Source organism: Macrosteles quadrilineatus, unplaced genomic scaffold, assembly GCF_028750875.1.
Source record: "Macrosteles quadrilineatus isolate MER2022 unplaced genomic scaffold, UCM_ALF_1.0 Scaffold_1__1_contigs__length_201487025, whole genome shotgun sequence".
NCBI lineage: Eukaryota > Metazoa > Arthropoda > Insecta > Hemiptera > Cicadellidae > Macrosteles > Macrosteles quadrilineatus.
The window spans coordinates 148153642-148168312 of record NW_026542594.1 but is presented as its reverse complement, the minus strand read 5'-3'; the positions used below and the strand labels follow the sequence as shown (position 1 = coordinate 148168312).

Here is a 14671-nt window from a genome sequence, read left to right as displayed (position 1 = left end):
GTAGGAAAAAGTAAATCATCATTCTCCTAAAGTAAATTATTGACAAAAAATCCTAATTATTACGGGTTTGTGTTTGTTTGTATTATAGTGTCGTGGTGTCGTCTGTCTGTCCTGTCGGTCTGTCTGTGTTCACTCACTTCACTTGTTCACTCCACTCTGTTCTGTTCTGATTATTTTTATTACTGTCACTGAGTGAGTGTCACTTCCACTTGGTGTTGTTGGTGTATATAGTTCGATATTTGGATAATTTCATGATTTAATGCTTTAGAGAAATAGACATAGCCTATATGAGTTCTTGCCTACCATTTACAACAGTTATAAATAAGGATATATTTTATTGCAATCTAGCCTAAGATTTTTGCGTCTGCACAATAGAAACAGAAACTAAAATTAGCCTAGGTTAGGTCCTGAGCTTGTGTTAACCAGTGACTTAGGACTCAACCGAATAAAATATGGAAAATAACTCAGTTGAAGTGACTAGAAGAAATTTAAAGTGTGAAATGAATGTTTTAAAAAATCCAGATGGTTCAGCCTTATTATCTCAAGGTGAACCTCATACTTTAGCCCTCATAGATTTGTTTGTATAGCCTAGTCTACCTAAGTTAGGCCTAAAATAAGTGTTGTTATGATAAATGATTTAATATTAATAAGTATTAGGAATGGCCGATTTTCGATTGTACAATCAATGGTTTTTTTCATCAAATGATTGTATTGGGGTGGCTGGCCGGGGGTGTTGGTTTTCCTGTCGGAAAGGTCTCATATTCTACCCTAACAAAGTTGCGTTGGTCTTTCTGTTTTCGTTAACTTAACTATCTACCCAGTACCTCAGTACTTACCTAACGTACACTGTGATCTTATTTGTGCCTTAGCAGGCCCGCAGAGAGAAATCTGGGGCCCCTGGGCAATCGTTGCCGCGGGCCCACTCCACTCCCCCATCCCCCAAACGCAACGGCGCCGGCGCGGCGGTTGATGGTCTTAAACTTATTAATAGCACTTATCACACAATCTCTGAGTTTAAATACATTTTTAAGGCCATAAAGGACTTTTCTTTTTTTTCGAAAGAGATCTGTTATTTAAAGATCTCTAGCTTTTTAAATAAGAAGCTAGTTAGAGATATCTATATTTTCATACTTAAATACTGTTTATTGCTGTTAACACGTTCACTGTGGGTTACCGGACGCCCGGTAGTTCAAGCCCAAGCCAATGCCAAGCTTAGTCGAAGAAACCCACTAAGAGTTACTAGGTTATAATTTGATGGTAAAAAAAATAAATTTCTGAATACAAAGGTTCAAGGCATGATTAAGGTACAATTTAAAAATTAAAACTAGTTACTAGTTTATTAATAGTTGGTCTCGAGTAAACAATTACATATATTCCCTTTAATGCATACATTAAGCAATTTTAGGTGAAAAAGGTTACACGTTCAATAATCTGTATATGGATAAACAATTATTACTCATTCTCTGCATAAAGTACAGTAAGGAGAATTGCATAACTTTATGAGTTACCTACTAAATTGCCTACTAAAATGAGTTAGCAGTTTGCGTAACTTTCATTTTCCTAAAAGTTTATTTTTCTCGCTTTCTTGTTTGCAAACTCTACAATAATTTCACTAAAGTCAATTTGCCGTGCTAGATCACTTTCCATAGCAAGTGTTGTAAGGCCACACAGTCTTTCTTGTCCCATTGTAGAACGATTAAAGTTTTTGATCCGTTTCAAACTACTGAAAACTCTTTCGGCCCCAGCAACTGTCACAGGTAATGTCAAAAAAATTCTTAACGCCACACAAACATTGGGGAAAAGACAATCAAGCTTCATTTTCTTTAATTTGTTTAGAAGGTCAAATGGTTTCAGTGCCGTGCTTCCTAAATTTGTTCGATGGATTGTTTTCAGCTATGGATTATTTCTTCTTTAATATCCTTTGATATATCTTCTGGAAAAGTAACTGAAAGTCGGTTGGAATCCTCAACTATTGTCTCTTCTGTAGATGAGAGGTATTGCCACAATAGTTTAAAAATATCATTTAGCTCTCTTGCGGTTTTAAATCTATGGGTCAATCCAGCTATCACTGCGTCAATAATTGTATAAAAAACATTAATTCTAAAATCTCTTTCTTGCTTGGTTTCGTCCTCGTTTCCATCATCAGTTTTTTCTTCTTCACATTCTTCATCAAAGAAAATTTTCCTTTTTTTACGTCTTCGTTCATTCAGTGTCGTTTCTGTGTTTTTGTCTATAGCAGACATAGCTTGAGTAACAAGTTTAGTCTCCGTCAAAATTTTGTCAAATTTTTCTCTTAAATCCTTCAACTCTTGTAATAGGCTTTCAATGTTAGAAATCTGTACATCAAGGGTTGCATCTCTTTTCTGCAGTATTTTGTTAAAGTGATCGATTGGCAATAATATTTTGTACCAAACGGAACACATTAAAGTACAATTGAAAGATTGGAGGTATTTCTCAATTCCGTTAAGTTCTGATTTTGCGTCAGCGCTCAGATTTAGCTCTGTGCATCTGGAAACAGCTCGTTTGACTCCAGGAAGATTTTGGGCTATAGTGGTTTCACTGCGTCAACCCTAGCTGACCACCATGTTTCAGACAGGTTATGGAGAGAACAATTAATTTCTTCTTCCAGAATTTTCCACCTGGTAGGAGATTTCGAAAAAAAATTGTACAAACGCTGCAGTATTCCAAAAAATGTCACTGCTTCTGTGCAGCATTCAGCAGCATTGGCACCACACAAATTAAGGCTGTGAGCGGCACAGTTTGAAAACAGAGCATATGGATTCTTTTGAAGTATCAGTGCCTGTACTCCTTTGTAAATGCCAGCCATGTTTGCGCCATTGTCAAAACCTTGACCTCGACAATCGTTTAAGGGAATCCCATGGTTGGCTAGTTCCTTTAATATCGCATCTGCAATGTCTTGGCCTGTTTTTTCACACAAACTGACATAACTAAGAAATCTTTCTGAAATTTTGAAACCGTCTTCATTTTCAAAAATGTATCTTAACACAAATGTAATCTGCTCTTCGTGAGAAACATCAGGGGTTGCATCAACTAAAATTGAGTAGTATTTGGCTTTTTCCCTTTCAGCCAAAATAACATTTACTACTTTATTGGCACATGTTTCTATAAACTCATTTTGGATTTGCCATGATAGATAATGTGCTTGAATTCTTTTTCCATCTTTTTGACACTCCCTCACTTTTGTTACGTGTTCATGCAGAACCGGGTCATACACGGAAAGTAGTTCAATGATCCCTAAAAAGTTTCCATTTTGCGGGTCACCGATTTTTGACAATGATCCTCTCAAGGGCAAACCTCGTTCAGCCAAAAACAAAATAACTGCTAAAATACGTTCTAACAGTTTATTCCAATATTTTGTTCTTTCTTTCAATTCTTTGTCTAATTGAGAACCAATGTCTGAACCTTCTTTTAGTCGCCTATCTAGTTTTCTCCACTCTAAATAGCAAGTTTTATGGTGTTCACTCACTTCATGGTTAGGTAGCTTGTCATATAACTTTCTCCAAGTATATTCTTTTTTCCAACCTTCGTTGCTCATTAGTACTGAGCGATTTTTTTCAGAACTGTCATTGCTACTACAACCAAATAAACGGCATGGAAAACAGAAAAGTGATTCATTATTTTTATTCCATGTCAACCAATCCCTAGGCCGGGTTTCTCCATTCTTAGATTTGGAATATAGAACAACCTTCGGGAAGGGTCGTTTACCATCACTTGGTAAACATTCAGGAATTAAATTAGGCCCTTTACGGACATAACTTTCAAGTTGATCTGAAGTTGGACATCCTGGCAGTTGTAGCAGGTCATATTGATCAGATAATGTGTCTGTGACTAAATTAGGCCTAATTAAAGTAGGCCTACTTTCGGGTGGAATATCCTCAATCGGAAACAGCTCACTCTCACTCTCACAAGTCTCAAATTGAAGCAATGGTTCTTTAATACTAGTTTCTGCTTTATCCTTACATAGAGTAATCTCTGCATTCTGTGACTTTAATAATGGGGTTTCAAGCTGAATAGGCTTAGGCCTACTTGAGGATGGCTGTTCGTTTTCAACTTGAAATGAAGAGATTTGATTGTCATCTTTATCATTCTTACAACAGATTTCTGTACTTCTTGATGCACTTTCCAATGATACGTCTTCATTACTAGAATCTTCTTTTTTTAAACCAACTTCAAATAACGTCCTAAATCCCTTTTTACTAGCCTCAAGTCGCTTTTCTCGTTCTTTTCTTTTAAGGGCCCCCGATTTATGTTTATAAGGGTCCATAGTTGTAGTTACAAAACTCTCAGAAACGCACAGTTTTTCAATTAATAAACTAGGCCTATACACAGAACGATCGTCATTTCACAACAAAACAAGCTTAGAAAAACCAACGCCGGCAACGCCACTTCTCACACGGTAAACAGCAGAACAGAACATTAACCTCACTCACTGCACAATCAAAACAACGAACTGACACTAAAACAGTGTTTCCACTTCGCTTCGACAGTTCCTCCCTCGCCGAAGCCCGAAATTTCCCTTTTTTCCCTCAGGCTGAAACTGAAATTGCCCGTGGCGGGTATACAATCCTACGAATCGTAGCGAGCGTCACCCGCATAGAATTTAAATAAACACCGTGTTTGTTTAAATTCTATGGTCACTGGTCACCCGTCGTGCGTCGCGGTCGGTAATAATATCACATTAGACATTAGTGCCAGTGCCCCACAGCTTACGCAATAAGCCTTAAACTTAAAACTTTTGTAACAATTATCATCAATAAATCTTCATCATAAATCATCAATAAGACGTTAAAAATGTTTTATTTCAAATACAACATGGATTGTGAAATTATTGAAAAAGTACGTTCAGCAATATTCTCTATTATATTATTACGTTATAACTACTTATACTACATACTACATTTTAGACCAGGCCCGGCCCGGGCCCCTGGGCAATGCCCCCGCTGGCCCCCCCCTCTCGGCGGGCCTGTGCCTTAGTGCTAGTTTAGCTATGCAAGTTAGGTAATAGGCCAAACTTATGTAAAGAATTTTTTTTAGGAATAGTGAGAAAATTTGTGTTTGCTAATTTATTTATTTCCGCACGAGTGAGTACTACGACTATCCGCAGTACTATCCTGATAATTAGACCAATTTGTATTTACCAAGGCAAAAATGTGGTTCGGATTCCACTATAAACTGTGGGTCCCTAAAGCCGCGTTTACACCGGAGTTTTAAACAAAGAGTTGCAAACTTTTATTGCAAACAGTAGTTTCAAATAAAAGTTTGCAATTTTTATTTCATGGTTTGGCTGCACTTTACTTGACGTCCTACACTCATTCGATTGGTTTTTTTGATTCAATATTTTCATTTGATATATCGTTTGGTTGGTTAGGTTAGGTTAACCTTGCCTACCTAACTAACCAAACGGTATATCGAATGAAGCAATCGATTAATCGATATATTGATCGATATTTTCATTCGAATGAGTGTAGGACGTCAAGTAAAGTGCAGCCCATGGTTTTCTTTCCGTGTTTCATGAAAATGTTTGAAATAATTTCGACCTTGATTGAAACATCATTGATTGAAAAAAAAAACTTCGGGTACACTTCCATATCTGTTGGCACAATCAACCGAATGAGTAATATTGATTATTCGATTGTTTAATTCGATATATCGTTTGGTTAAACCAAACAATTTATCGATATCGATCGATATTTTCATTCGGTTGTTTGTGCCAACAGATATGGAAGTGTACCCAAAACTTCCACTTGGTTTTCACATCGTCGATCCCCGATCCAGACTTATTGCCCTTTTTAGATTCTCTGTGAAATTGAATTATGAGGTTCCTCATCTTATTTTGGACCTCTGCCTTGCTTAAGTTAATTTCCCGTGAAATGTCATTCCACGCATAGTTTTTCTTGTTTTTGTTTTTATAGTCAGAAATAGTTTGATTTTAAAGCACTTCATGTTCTCTGTACAAGCTAATTAACTTAATAATATTGTCATCTTTTCGATTGGGTTGATTAGGTTAGGTTGGGTTAGGGTTTGATTAGGTTAGGTTATTAGATTATATTAGGTTAGGTTAGATTATATTAGGTTAGGTTATGTATCTCTGTTAATATCCAACGAATCTTACAAATTCTTGCATATTCCTGTTCAGTTCACTCTACCGGTTAATTTGATTACCGTATCCTCATGACCCATTTCCGCAAAAACTTTGTTTTTCCGTTTTCCAGGGAAACAGCGCTTTTCCGGCCGTATCTCTGTTAAAATCCATCAGATCTTGAAAATTCTTGCATATTCTTGTTTAGCTCACTTTAACGGTTAATTTGAGTATCCTCATGACCCATTTTGGCAAAATTGTTGTTTTTCGGGGAAAATGACAATCATTTTTGAATTCAGGACATCATTTAGCATAAGAATAAAGAAAAAAATATAATTTTTGCGAGACAAACATTTAGAGCAGTAATAGGCTACATTACGTTAGTCTTGTATCGAGTCTTCTTCTTTTAGTGCTAAGATAATAGCTTCTTCACTAGTTAGGGTAAAAATTTATTTAAGTTAACTTAATTGCAGTATTGTATTTTTTTTGTCACAGGGGAAACTGTATATTTGGCAGCAGTATATGGACCTATTGAAGTGAAAATGCAAAAATTCCAGATTGATAAAGCATGTATTGAGACATCATACAAGCCTAAGTCTGGTCAATCTTGTAAGTGATGTTTTTAAAATCTGTTTTCAATAAAATAGACTTTCTTCAATCATTTCAATGTGATTCTTGTGTGATATTTGTATTGTGCTACTGGTGCAAGCTAATTGGAAACAACAGTTCTGAAAGAACGGAGAAAATAACTTTCTGCAGTGTGCTGCTTTTCAGAATTGCTCAATAATAATAGCCTACAGTAGAGTCCCGCAAACTCGGCGTAATGTGGACTGGAAGGGTGCAGAGTTTGTGAAATGCCGGGTTATCGGGAACTAGGTTAAAAAAAGAGGAATAAAATTTGTAAGCTTTTTAACTGCCTCTTTAATTTATATTAATATATAACAAGTTAGTATTAAGTCATCAGATATAGTACAACATATCCTTGGTACAAGCTGCGAATGATTTGACTTGAACTGCCTTGAGTCCATGTTTAACTCGGACTAAAAAAAATCACTAATTTTCTGAGCCAGGTGATAGCCGAGTTATCCAGACTGCTGAGTTATCGAGTGCAGAGTTTGCAGGACTTGACTGTAAATTGTGGAAGAGAAGGGAAATTCCCAAGATATTTAAATTTGGAAGGGATTCTTGTTTTTAGTTTTTTTATTTTTTTTATTTTAGTTTAAAATGTAGGGTTTCTTTACCTAATGTTTAAATATTAGGGTTCATAAATTAAAAATATAACCATATTTAAGTATGCCTGACTTAAATTAATATTCCTTCCTCACAACTTTCAATACTTCTCCAAACTTACTTTTTTTAAGGGAGAGGAGGTAAAAATAATTTTACACACAGGTGGCCAGCCTGTAGTGTAAGACACCCGAGTTTATCAGACTATTCATTAAAAAACCCCATCTACTCTGTTGGACACAGACCTGGGATTGTTTGTCACATTACTTAAGGTCAGACAACGTGTGACCTAGGCCCTCAGGCTGCAGATATTGCCTCGACTGGGACGTCGATGAAATTGAACCCAGTGCGGCAACAAGATGTCTCATGAAGCGTCTGTGGACTGATTCAAGATAATTTATTTGGCCGTGGAGGTAGGGCGACCAGACCACAGAGGCGTACTCGAGCAGCTGACGAACTAAGGCCTTGAACAGGATCGCTGAGGAGTTGGCACTCAACCCACGTCTTGACGTCCGAGAGATCAATCCCAGCATGCGTGATGCCCTGGTACATTTATGACTTATGTGCGGTCCAAAATCAAATGAAGCATCAATCAGAACGTCCAGGTCCTTGATGGTGTCACACCTTTCCACCATGTTCCCGTCAAGGAAATAGTCGGCTTCCAAGTTGTTCTGTTTTCTACTGAACGATATAAATTTTGTTTTGGCAGGATTTGCTAATATATTAGAGCATGATAGTTGTAAGAGCATGATTTGATATTTATTAGAGTAATATAGATTAGAGAACGTCATATCATCCTTTAGCAGATTATCAAATTTAACCACAAGACTTGTAAAAAGAATCTTTGAGGTCAAGGAAACAGGGATCTCGTCCTCAGTAGTCCCTTAAAAGAAAAGTATCTAGACTTACTACATTTTAGTAGTCTAGATAATAGCATAGACAAATAAAATAAATATAGATTCTCAGCTGTGCTGCGGTTGGCATAAGTTCCGGCGCCCACCGCTAGGTTTGCCAAGTAGTTACGGAGCACACCGCTGCAGCGTCTGCTGGTCGCATACGGCTCCTGCGCTCCTTGCCTGCAGCGGTGTGCGCCGTAACTACACGGCAAACCTAGCGGTGGGCGCCGGAACCTTCCTTTGACAGTCCATATTTATTCTATTTGTCTATGATAATAGTTAAATTTGTTAGTGCATGTTTAGTATTCAACAAAATATAGTTTTAACAGCATTGTAGCTATTGCATGATGAATATTTGGAAACTTGTTTCAGGTGTTAGTGATAGGATCAAAGAAAACTTTATAAAGAATATCTGTGAGGCTGCACTGTTAACGTCACTACATCCCAGAACTGCTATCAACATTGTTGTTCAAGAAATGCAAGACTGTGGTGGAGTAAGTATAGAACTTTAGCTGTTCATATAATTTTGCAATCCCCTTAGAAAAATTAACCAATTGTAACTTTGTAAGTCAAATTTGTTTGCAGAAGTATTACCTTTCATCTATATGGACAAGCCATCACCATTTTTTCTTCTTTTTGCTAGGCTCTAAGTGAGTGGTGGAATTTCCAAAAAATTCAATTGCTTTACGGTCAATATTATTGGGCAATTTTTCATATTGCACAATATTATTGAACATGTATATTGAGGGCGAAAATCAGATTTTGCAATATATTTAGTGAATACAAAAAGTTTTGAAAAATATTTCGCAATCTTCAATATATTGAATTGTGTATGAGTTTTATTGCGCAATATCCTGTCAGTCTGCCAGTGAATCTTCTCAATATTGATGACTTGACTCAACTGTAGGTTGTTCAATATTATTTGTGAGGTACCAAATTTTAAGAGGGGTAAAAACGCACTGCTAATCAACAAACACCATAACCTACCCGATTTTCATCCACAACAACCTACTCATAGGCCTATGTGTTGGCCATAGCTTGGGCTATGGGCCAAAGAACGTAGGCCTACTTTTAATAATAGTGAAGTACATACACACACTCACACGATATATTTATCAGTAATAGCCCTCCATGTCACAAAATAAAGTTAAACTGACCGATTTTACAGTTATTTATCACCGACGACGATGACAAACCTCGAATTGGTGTTTGTTGACCACCGACGACAGACTATAACTAGACTGAATTCCCGATCAGCTGTTGGCTAGTTTCCAAAATCACTACTGGAGCGCTTAACACGTTCGTTGCGGGCCATCAAATGGCAGGCGTAGCCCCATATATAATGGCAGCCCGCAGCGTCGAACAAACCCGATTGCCGGGTGATTGGCTCTCATATTTCGGTATGACGAATAGCAAATAGCGTGCGGTGATGTCCTGTTTTATAACAAGAGTCGACGTAGTTCGCTAAACACTCACAGATAGCAGCACTGCTTGGAACGTAGCCTGTCCCGTCGTATTGCCAATTGGAGGGAGAAAGACGGGACAACAAGTTGATTTTTAAGTTTGCCAGACGGGGATTTTATGGGGAAATTTTACTACCAACCTACAACACAATTAAAAGCAAGTCATCCACTACACGCTAACATGGAATAGGTCTGCCTTCGACCGACGCTAGAGCAAAAACGATGATATACGAAAGGCATTGCCGAGCGTATCCGATCGGTTACAGCAGCACCTGAACAGCGCACGGCCCGTATCCGATCGGATACACCCGCAGTGAACGTGTTAAGCCGCGGCCGAGGAAATTGGGATTTGAGCCGAGACAAGATTATTCGCTGTTTGACCGCTGACTAGCTCACTACAAGCCTCTCAAACAAAGTATAAGACGACGTGACGCTACGATTTTATTACGAAGGTTAGCTACGTTTATTGATAGACTTTCTTACGTTCATTTCATTTTCCATTTTAACTTACTCATACTCGTCTGCCACTTATTTTACCCGTTTAAGTTTGATTTTAATTGCCTAAATTTCAATAACTTAGTTTTTGCTGACTTGCATAAAACCCGCCAGTTCCTGCATGACAGTGACTAGCGGTGGCTATCGTTTGGTTTTATTTTAATTAATTAGGTTCAAAATTACGATTAATCCTTTCGCTTAACGAATAATTATTACTAAAATTATTTGAATTAATTCGACGTTTTGATACCCCGAGACTTGTCTTCTGAGTTTTAAACCCCGTCTTTGGCGGGTGAAAGAACCAAGTCTGGGAGTAGGCCGATTTGACAGTCAGCTTCAAATATTAATATTAAATCTATTTTAAACAATCTCACGTTACATTCTCCGTTCGAGTTATATTAATTAGAGCCCGACGACTCTGTAGGGATTGGTTTTTTACGTTATATTCTATTCTATATTATTTACCTAGGCCTTTAGTTAATTATTTTAAAGTTCAATACGGGTATTTAGGCTACATCACATTGGCCTAAGATTGAAGACTCGTCGGCCCTACAGAGTCATTCTTAAAGTTAGGCGAAATTCTCCACAACACTTGAGGATGACATAGTTCCCACTGAGTGTCTGCAGGATTTCCTGAGTGCTTCTAGAGCTCTGAGCCTTTGATTAAATTTAAATAAATTGATCAGTCAAAGCCGTGGCAACTTCGTATTGACCCCTGGATTTTTCTCGGCTCCTTCTGAGCACTCCAGGGAAGAAATTTGAGTGTGGCCGGTTCTAGGGGTAGGCCTAGCCTGACTTAGGTGAATACTTGTTTATCCCCCCCCCCCCTAGAACTTTACTTCACATATTGAACTGTGGGTGGTCGTTCTTCAATAAGATTGCGCAATTGCACAATGATCGTGTATGGGCACCTTAACCCTTTAAGCGCCACGCAACGATATACCGTTTTGCACGGAACATCCGAAAAATACTTCACAACTATCCACTTTCATGTGTTGTAAGGGATGGCACCTGCATTCCTCTATATGATTATTTATTATAGAGGTGCTCAAGAATAATGATCAGAAGTCATTGATATAAGTTTTAAACATGTTTTTCATCTCCAAATGGAATATTTGAATATATCAGAAGGTAGGCTGGGCGATCCACAAAATTTCTAGAAAACACCATTGTTGTGTTAATTAGAAATCTTGATATGTCGTCATGCTTGATTAAGGAGTGACCGTAGGTAAAGGAATGTCTTTTGAAAAATATGTGAAGGAAATATGCGAAAAAATGAAAGTCTTCTTAGCAGGACAGGCCAGAGCCAATAGAGGGATAACTGGGAGCATTTGATGACTCTGTACACAGGATGTGTTGAGCCAGCAATGCTGTGCGGATGTGAGTCCTGGAGTAAGGATGCCAGGAAGATAAGATTGAAAAGCAAACTTTTGAGTATGCAAAGGAGAGTTTTGTTGAAAGTATGGAAAGCATATCAGTATCATATGATATGATTAGGGTTTTGACTGGGAGCCATACCACTTGACCTGCTCATTGAAGAAGCAGCTTGAGGAATAAAGGTAAACGTTCGGATAAATGCCAAACATCAGAAGGAGACATGAACATGATTGGGAGATAGACCATTATTGAAAGGAGTTTGTCACAGGACATGGAAAATTTCAAGGCGAATTAACCTGGTGGAAGAGGAAGTAAGCAGATGCTGAGAAATAGACCACGAGTCACGTTTTGATGAATTGTCCACTTCAGGAAGCAAATAGGAAAGAACTGGAAGAATTCTTGGATGGGAAAGGTCTACAGATGAGAAAATAAAATTTAATTTAATTTGTTTGAGACACATGAAAACAAGTGATACGTTTAGGAAAATAGCTAGGGAAATAGGAAGAACCTGGGGCAAATTCAGGCTTTTAAATTGGAAAAAAAGAAACAAAAAAAAAAAACAAATAAAGAAAAGGAATGAAGACTTCCCCATGAAGGGGAGAGGAATGGTTATAGTGAATCCCAAGGATTGTCCATGGAGGACCAAGTGGCCACTGTCTCTGTATCATGAGTATGTCTTGGTATGTTACAGGGTTTAGCGTGTGCTGTCAATGCCTCTTGTCTCGCTCTCATCAACTATGGATTGTCCATGGAGGACCAAGTGGCTGCTGTCTCTGTATCATGAGTATATCTTGGGATGTTACAGGATTTAGCGTGTGCTGTCAATGCCGCTTGTCTCACTCTCATCAACTCTGGATTGTCCATGGAGGACCAAGTGGCTGGGACTGTCTCTGTATCATGAGTGTGTCTTGGGATGTTACAGGATTTAGCGTGTGCTGTCAATGCCGCTTGTCTCGCTCTCATCAACTATGGATTGTCCATGGAGGACCAAGTGGCTGCTGTCTCTGTATCATGAGTATGTCTTGGGATGTTACAGTGTTAAAGCGTGTGCTGTCAATGCTGCTTGCCTTGCTCTCATCAACTATGGATTGTCCATGGAAGACCAAGTGGCTGCTGTCTCTGTATCATGAGTATGCCTTGGGATGTTACAGGGTTTAGCGTGTGCTGTCAATGCATCTTGCCTCGCTCTCATCAACTATGGATTGTCCATGGAGGACCAAGTGGCTGCTGTCTCTGTATCATGAGTATGTCTTGGGATGTTACAGGGTTTAGCGTGTGCTGTCAATGCCGCTTGCCTCGCTCTCATCAACTCTGGATTGTCCATGGAGTACTTAGTGGCTGCCGTCTCTTGTATGATTGATGAAGATGGTGAAGTAATCGTTGATCCGGATAACAAACAGTTACAGGTAAATCATTCTCGATTATACTCCATTAATGTAGCCTAATAATTGATTTTTAATCTAAACTACTGAGTAAAATTTTTCCTGGGCCTGGTTTTGTCAGATGACCAAGAACAGAGAGGACAGATCATTTCCGTAGTACCATGTTGAATTTTCTTTTGACAGATGGGAAAAAAGAAAACAATTTGGTCTCATATAAGGAGTAAATAGGTACTTTAGAAACATCTACTAAATCACTAAAGTAGGTCATTGGAAAATGAAAATGCCCAATACTATTCATAAACAATTAAATTAAACTCAAGTTTAGGTAGGCCTATATCCAAATCACCGACTTATCTCAATCAAACATGTAGTAAAGTATTAGATCCTAATGATGCAAGTAAAGTCTTCACCATTGAAACTAGGTCTTAGTAATTTAAATATTTAAAGTAAATCAATTATATGTAAAGTAAACCGTTCTAAGAAGTTGTTGGTGTCTTTAACATGTGAATTCTGCCACGGAAAGGATCTCGTCAGGTAGATTCTCATCTGCAACCTTTTGTCAGGGAATTACCTTCAAATGTTATGTTGGGTGATAGTAGTTGAGAAAGAAAAATAAGAGAAAGAGATCGAAGGACCAGCCTAGTTAATTAGGCAATGTTTTTTTGTTTTATAATAATCAAAAATGTATGATATAATCAACATTGAATTAAATATTTCATCAGCTGTCAGATAAGCTTATGGGATGGGAAAGTAAGATAGGAAATTGTAGTTAGAAAAAGGAAATAAAATTATTAATGTATTTACCTAACCCGCCATGTTAAACTTCCCTATCCCAAGCGTGATGTATATAACTTTGTTACTTCTCGAGTGATGTAAAGTTGAAAAAAACTCACTCAGTGATGTAATGAAACCCATTTAAATAACATTGAGTGCTTAACTTAAAAAATATACCTCTATGGAGCCAACGAAGTTCAACGCTAGAAATCAGCTGTGCGCTTGAATTTTATTGTTATGTTTTGACGAATTTTCCTAACCTAGCTTTTGTTTGTAAATGAACGTTACTGTTAGAAAATGAGTGAAATGGATAATGAAAAATATTGTTCGTAACCTCCTGTATATTGTCGGGTCAGGTAAAATCTTGTACGTTACACGTTACGCAAGAGCGTGTTTACATCACTTCGGTAAATTATGCAACTCGCTTCCGCTCGTTGCACAACATTCACCTGCGTGATGTAAAAACGCTCTTACTACACTAATAAAGTAAATAGCTATGAAACCACTTTTGAACGAAAATGTGGTAGCGTGATGTACTAGTACGCAACATGTTATGCAAAGTAAGAATAATCAAATAACAGTTAAAGGTTGTTAAGATACTTTTCTATCTTTTTGGTTTCAGGGAGCACAAGGTACTATGACAATCGTGTTTGACAATGTGCTGTGTGACATCATCGGCCTACACACGGATGGTCTCATATCTGAGCAACAACACCAAGAGGCAGTCACCAAGTGTAGGCTGTGTGCAGAACAGTTCTTTGTGTACTTGAGAGATGTTGTTTGTAGATATGCCGGTACTATTTAGTTTGTTATGGATTTTTTATAAATTGTTTTTGTACTAATTTGTTTGTTTTTTATCTATCTCTGTTTGAGTTCAATTAAACACTAGAAGGCTGGTTTAAAGAATAACTCTTCTAGGAATAACCATGGCGAACCACTCGTCCTTAAGAACGAGTG

The 14671-nt window shown here is 37.8% G+C and overlaps 1 protein-coding gene across 1 annotated transcript; it reads left to right on the top strand.

Annotated features, from left to right (window-relative positions):
* The first annotated feature begins 247 nt into the window (after positions 1-247).
* Positions 248-14556, top strand: LOC128982975 (exosome complex component RRP46). Its single transcript, XM_054402097.1, has 5 exons — positions 248-546; positions 6596-6709; positions 8596-8717; positions 12824-12964; positions 14337-14556. The coding sequence occupies exons 1-5, from the start codon at positions 453-455 to the stop codon at positions 14517-14519; spliced, it is 654 nt and encodes a 217-aa protein (XP_054258072.1). The 5' UTR covers positions 248-452; the 3' UTR covers positions 14520-14556.
* Positions 14557-14671: the final 115 nt, after the last annotated feature.

Coding starts and splice junctions, on each gene's coding strand:
- LOC128982975 (XM_054402097.1), top strand. CDS start 453: ATGGAAAATAACTCAGTTGAAGTGACTAGAAGAAATTTAAAGTGTGAA. Junction 547..6,595: donor TTCAGCCTTATTATCTCAAG/GTGAACCTCATA, acceptor TTTTTGTCACAG/GGGAAACTGTATATTTGGCA. Junction 8,718..12,823: donor AAATGCAAGACTGTGGTGGA/GTAAGTATAGAA, acceptor GGGATGTTACAG/GGTTTAGCGTGTGCTGTCAA.